The sequence below is a fragment of the Charadrius vociferus genome, unplaced genomic scaffold, assembly GCF_000708025.1.
Source record: "Charadrius vociferus isolate BGI_N301 unplaced genomic scaffold, ASM70802v2 scaffold549, whole genome shotgun sequence".
NCBI classification, from domain to species: domain Eukaryota; kingdom Metazoa; phylum Chordata; class Aves; order Charadriiformes; family Charadriidae; genus Charadrius; species Charadrius vociferus.
In genome coordinates this window covers 2,656,886-2,662,644 of record NW_009650103.1, presented here as the reverse complement: position 1 = coordinate 2,662,644, position 5,759 = coordinate 2,656,886, and the positions used below count along the sequence as shown (strand labels likewise).

The 5,759-nt window shown below is 37.4% G+C and overlaps 1 protein-coding gene across 1 annotated transcript in view; it reads right to left on the bottom strand.

Annotated features, from left to right (window-relative positions):
• The window catches only part of QSOX2 (quiescin Q6 sulfhydryl oxidase 2), a 28,333-nt gene extending 25,068 nt beyond the window's left edge, over nt 1-3,265 (bottom strand). Inside the window, exon 1 of the mRNA XM_009892339.1 lies at nt 3,259-3,265. Within this exon, the coding sequence (XP_009890641.1) occupies nt 3,259-3,265 (7 nt within the window). The remainder of the gene's footprint in view (nt 1-3,258) is intronic.
• Between the last annotated feature and the right edge of the window lie 2,494 nt (nt 3,266-5,759).

Here is a 5,759-nt window from a genome sequence, read left to right as displayed (position 1 = left end):
ACCCCCCGGCCCGGGAGGGGCAGGGGGAGGGAGGTGGTAGGGTGCCTCCCTCCTTCCTCCTTCGTTGCCCAAGTGCGTTACCAAACCCTGGTGACAGGGACACACTGCCAATAAACGCTTTGCCGGTGTGTTTAGAGCCACGTTTCCCTCAGGTGGACTATCTAAGGAAAAAAGTAAAACTACTGAGGTTAAAACAACAGCCTGGTGGCTGATTTAGGGGCAGGGGGAGGGAGGTGGTAGGGTGCCTCCCTCCTTCCTCCTTCGTTGCCCAAGTGCGTTACCAAACCCTGGTGACAGGGACACACTGCCAATAAACGCTTTGCCGGTGTGTTTAGAGCCACGTTTCCCTCAGGTGGACTATCTAAGGAAAAAAGTAAAACTACTGAGGTTAAAACAACAGCCTGGTGGCTGATTTTATGGGGCAATCTGCTATAGAAACAGAAGTTTCAACTTGACAAAGCTTCTCACTGAGGAGAGACTAAAACAGCTTGGCCTTTGGGTCAAAAACAGTTTCATCCCAAAGTACATCACTCGGCAGGAAAGAGCTGTTTCTCCTTAAAACTGCAGATGGGATTAAAGGCTGCAGGCAGGATGCTGTGAGGTATGAAGAGGATGTTAGAATCTCCATCCTTTTGGTAAATTCAGTTTGATTGTGCACTAGTAATGGATTTTAGCACCTTTTATAGCTGTAGCCACAGCATGAAAGTCTCCTTTCACTTGTAAATACAGGCTCAAGAATTTTCATCACATTAACAGAGGCAGAAAACCAACAGAGAAAACATCCCCAGAGGATGACTTCAGAGGAGTTTAAAACTCAGGTAATGAAAGGCTGAGGTCCCCAAAAAGATAATACCGGCTTCTGTTACTCACAAATGCTTTTTTCAATCCTTCAAAAACAAATGGGTCCAAATTCTTACTTCAGGCCCACCGGTGTAAATTCAGAGGGTAGGATCTAGTTTATTGTTGTTGCTGGCCAGTAATCCACAGACGGTTCAAGGCTGGGAATCTTACATACAGTAAAAATCCTCTCCTCTGAGAACTGAGTAACAGGTCCTGCCACCTTTGCCTTTTCTTTTCCTGATCTTCTTTTCTGGACCAGTAATATCTGAAGTGGTTCAGTCGCAGATTTTTTGCATCCATATCCACAGCTGTAAGTTATGCAGTTGCTTCTGTCACATCCCAGCTGAGGGATTTTCTGGGCACTGTAAGCAACAAAATTAGGTGGTAACAATAGCAGAGTCCAACCACTTCAAAGAACTGAAAAATCTTGTGGCAGCTGCTAATTAGGATTTTAAAATCTGCAGTGCCTAAGATATTTTAGAGTGCATTTTATTCAGAAGAATTGTTAAATGCGTGAAGATGAAAGAGATGGATTACAGGAAAATTAAATGTAGGGTTTAACTGAGAAATAATCATTTTCTATGAAAGATAATGACTCCTCTTGAGGCTAGTATCAAGATTTATTGACTCAGGAGGTTAATATTGATCAAAACCAAGGCAAACAAAATATTAGACCTTGAAGGAGAGTAATCTTGATATTGAAGTCTTGCCACTGACTGAACAGGTCAATATATCTGGGTGCCAGAATGTAAGGTTTTGAACACAGAATGGTGGGAGACATTAAATATGTCTGACATGTTCTATGTATACACTGTTTATTCTCATCATCAGTAGTTACTTTATAGCTATGTCCTTCTGTATATAGCATCTTGCAAGGGTTCAGGCTTCACTCACAAACCTAATTGCAAATATAATGGTTATCTTCCTTCAGTATAACATATAGCATAACATAAGGCACGGGTCTGAAATAAAATGAGTCCTTCATCTATTCATTCACATATATAAGTGGTATTTTTAATAGCTTTCATTCCAAACACAAGGATCCTGCTGCTGCTGCAAAACCATAGTGACAATAAACTGAAAAACTGTACTGCTTCAATATATAGATTTGTCATTGTATCCAGCAATTTGTCTATAAGTCTAGGAGAAAAAAAATTGAGCTAAATTCTACTATAAAGTGACAGCAAGAAAACATTAATCTTAGAACAAGTAACTTATCTGGATTAATTAATCAATAAGGATAAAAGTCAGAGACTTAAGGAGATGTACCACTAGGGACGCGAAAATAGTTTGCAGGATAAGATCAACAGTTAATGCAGAAGTTGCCTTTTTATTTCTGTTCATATGGCAACTAGCAGAACAGGGCCTTTTAACGTCCCCAGGAACTGTGTGCAAAACAACAAAACTACTCCCATTTGCTAATGAGAATAGCACCATATACAATGTAAAAGTGAGATACATAGGGTTTATTTTGTTTATTCAGAAAGCAAACAATTCAGTATGAAAACAGTTAAGCCATCAGTATTTAAAAGTATAAACATAAAATTTATTTCTTTTTTTCCCCACCAAAACCAGATGGTACATACTGTGATTTTAAATATAAGTTTATATATAGCTTATATTTGATTGTCCTGCTTTTCATTTTATTTGAGAAACACTCTGAATTAGTGCGATTTGAATAATTCAGATCTACTTGCATTTAATTATTCAATAATGAACAGTTTCTGAATTCCAGTAAGAAATATTTGCATAGTATTTATTTTAAAAAAACCTAACAAATAAAAAAAAATATCATTGGTCTTCGTTTAATGCAAAATAGGTGGGACCACAGCAGACACATAGTGAACAATTAGCATGCTTCTATTTCCTTGTTAAAATCTCAAACTTTCTAATTTTGCTAATACAAAATAGGATTATTGATTTCATCTGTTTTGCCAATAAAAGTACACGCTATGTTTAGATGTAAGAATTCAAAGGGCTCATGTGAATGGTATAATAAATAACCTAATCACATGCACGTATTTAATTTTCAGAAATTTGAGTTACTGGTAGCAAAGTATCCCGTTTAAAGTGCATTACATCAGTATTTGTCTCATTTACATAAAGTTATCGACATTAAAACTGACTGTCTGGCTTTAGATCCTGCCAGGGCAAGATCATTCCATATGCCACATCTCTGAAGCCATCTCCAGGCTACTTTTAAACAGTTGCGCAGTGCGTAAAAAATGGTGCACAGTCACCTTTGTAACTCTGCTGTCCATCAGGAAAAGTTTTAGACTTGTTCCAGTTAGAGGAGCTTATTCCAAACAACGGAGGTCCACAGCAATTCAGTTTCTGGGAGATTTAATTCCATCTGCACATTTATGTTAAGACAGTCACCTATGATTTTCTGAACCTTATTTTCAAAATATGATTCACCCGTCATAATTCACAACCTGACCATGATAACAAAGAATAAGATAATTTACACATAAATTGTTTTGAACCTTGACTTGCATACAATTTTAAAACATGTGCTCTTAAAATGCATAAGCAAATAAAGTGCTTTCTTGACCAAAAAAAGCAACATACAAGAATAAAATTTCCAGCCTTTGGATTCTGTGTGACATCAGTCTAAGAACATTGATCTTCATGAGCGTTCCCAAAGTACAAAACACAAGGTGAATATTTTGTGTAATATTTTTCTGTCTGCTTAAGTCTCTGTTTGCATCCTTTCATTGTAAACAGGAACATACAAATTAGGCCAAGGCCACACTGGTATTTGGTACAAGTTAAGAATTAAAATTCTTAAATGGTGCATTTCTTGCCCCAAAAAATCAGAGATTAAAATTCCTCCACTAGGGCCTTTTAGGGAAAACTTCTAATCACAGGCTTTTCTCAGATAAATATTATTAAGAACTCCGATTGTATCAAGGATCAAGCTATCAAATATGTCTTCAGTCATTCTCATCTTCACTGTTAATTCATCATCATCATAGTAAGTCCAGTGAAATTCTTCTTTGCAGAGCTCCTGAATCTAAAAGATAACATGGATATGAACGTTTACTTCAAGAGTAAGAGCAGGGTATGTTCCGAAAGGTACTAAGATACTGTACCTAATCCAACAACTTTATACATGCATTGTTAATTTAATTTATTTCATTTAAACCACCTACAATAACTGGAAATACTGGATTATTATTTCAAGTGTACTGACAAGGAAGGCAATAACTTGAAATTCTGAGGTTCTTAAGTAAATATGATTCTCACAAAAGCATGAGAATTTCTTGTTTAAACCTAGATAAAGTAAACCGATCTCCATTTGGAAGTCTGCTTACCAGAATAAGGTCCACTCTGTCTCTCTTACAGTTTCCATACTTTGTCATATTAAGGAATTTTCTTTTCATTTTTAAGTCATTCTTTTCCAGGTTCATTATTTTAATAATTTCACCCTGGACAAACATCTACAAAATAAAAAAGGCTGAAAAGAATTGTTTCATAGGAATTCTGTCACTGTGCAGGTTGCAAATGAGTGACAGGTGCCAGCGTGAAGATCCAGCTTTAAATCTAGAAGTGTCCCAGAGTTTAGGGAACTAATCTAGAAGTAGCTGGTCAATACTGGCCAGCTAACACATTTTAAACATAAGGTTACTTTAGAGGTTACACCCAAGACAGTCATAACCAGGGAGATTTAGAAGCCCAATTCCCATTCCTCTACAGAACTCCATACACTTGGAATATTTAGACTGATAGCTCAGTCTGTATTTATTTAGGCATTTCAGAACAACGCTGTTTCCTTCTCTAATCACCTCAGTTACACTACCATTATCTTCCTAAATTTCACATTTTTCTCTTTTTGCCATTGCAATAATCTGCTCTCTTCACTGACTCTTGTTATTGTACACTTTACGTTTCCAGGATATACCTTGACCTCATTGACATCTGTTCTTCTGCAAAGATGCTGGGAACAGTGAGATCCCAAGTTTTCTTTCATCCATGGAAATGTATTTGGATTTGCAGTCACTTGATATTCTGCACGTAGCAACTCACAGGTCAAATCAAATATAACCTGTAACAACAAAAACACAGTACCAATGTATAGTGAATCCTTCACTGATGCCCTTTCAAAAGTTTTCTTAGTGCTTCTGAAGGATGTTAAGTTGGTGACAGCAGAGGTTTGCATCTCAGTGCAAAATTTCCTAACATCTCCTGCATCACTGATGTTCCTGTAGCTGATGTCATGATGACGATTACCTACAGAGCTTGTAAACCCACACAGCAGAAGATATTGAACAGTAAGGTATGAACTAAGTATGGATGGCTTATACAAGAGGCCCTGATGGGATCCTTTAATCCCCTTGTGTAGACAGAGGTCCATCAATTTCAATAGTTTCAGGATGCTAAGGAACATGAAGATCTGTCCAAACTCAGCAGGATATCCAAGGCAGCAGTCTTGGACTCTTTAGACTGCAGCATTCCAAGAAGCTTGGCTTTTTCTGAACAGACCCAAACCAGACACTGGGCTAGGTGTCCAGGGCCTTATGCCTGAAGAGCTCTAGCAAAAGACTTGTATCGCAGCAAGGACATCTATTCTAGTAGAATTATTTTGCAGTAAATTACCAGAAGCAGGATTTTGCAATACCTCTTTCAGTGTTTCTTTAGCTATATTTAGTTTTAGCAGATGGAATAATATTAAGTACTAGCTAATATGAGTCAGCCTACAGAACACTAGAAAAGTTTAGTAACAGCTAGTGCTTTAAAAATACCTGATTATACATCCTCTTGCTTTCTGTTTCCAAATCGTTCCCTGGGAGATCATTACATCTGAAGTGCTTCGGCACACTGATTCTCCTGAAATTTGAATATATGTTTTCTGGGGTCCATAATTCTTCTACAGCATATGCAGACAATTTCTTAACATATGAACTGTAATGTGGTAC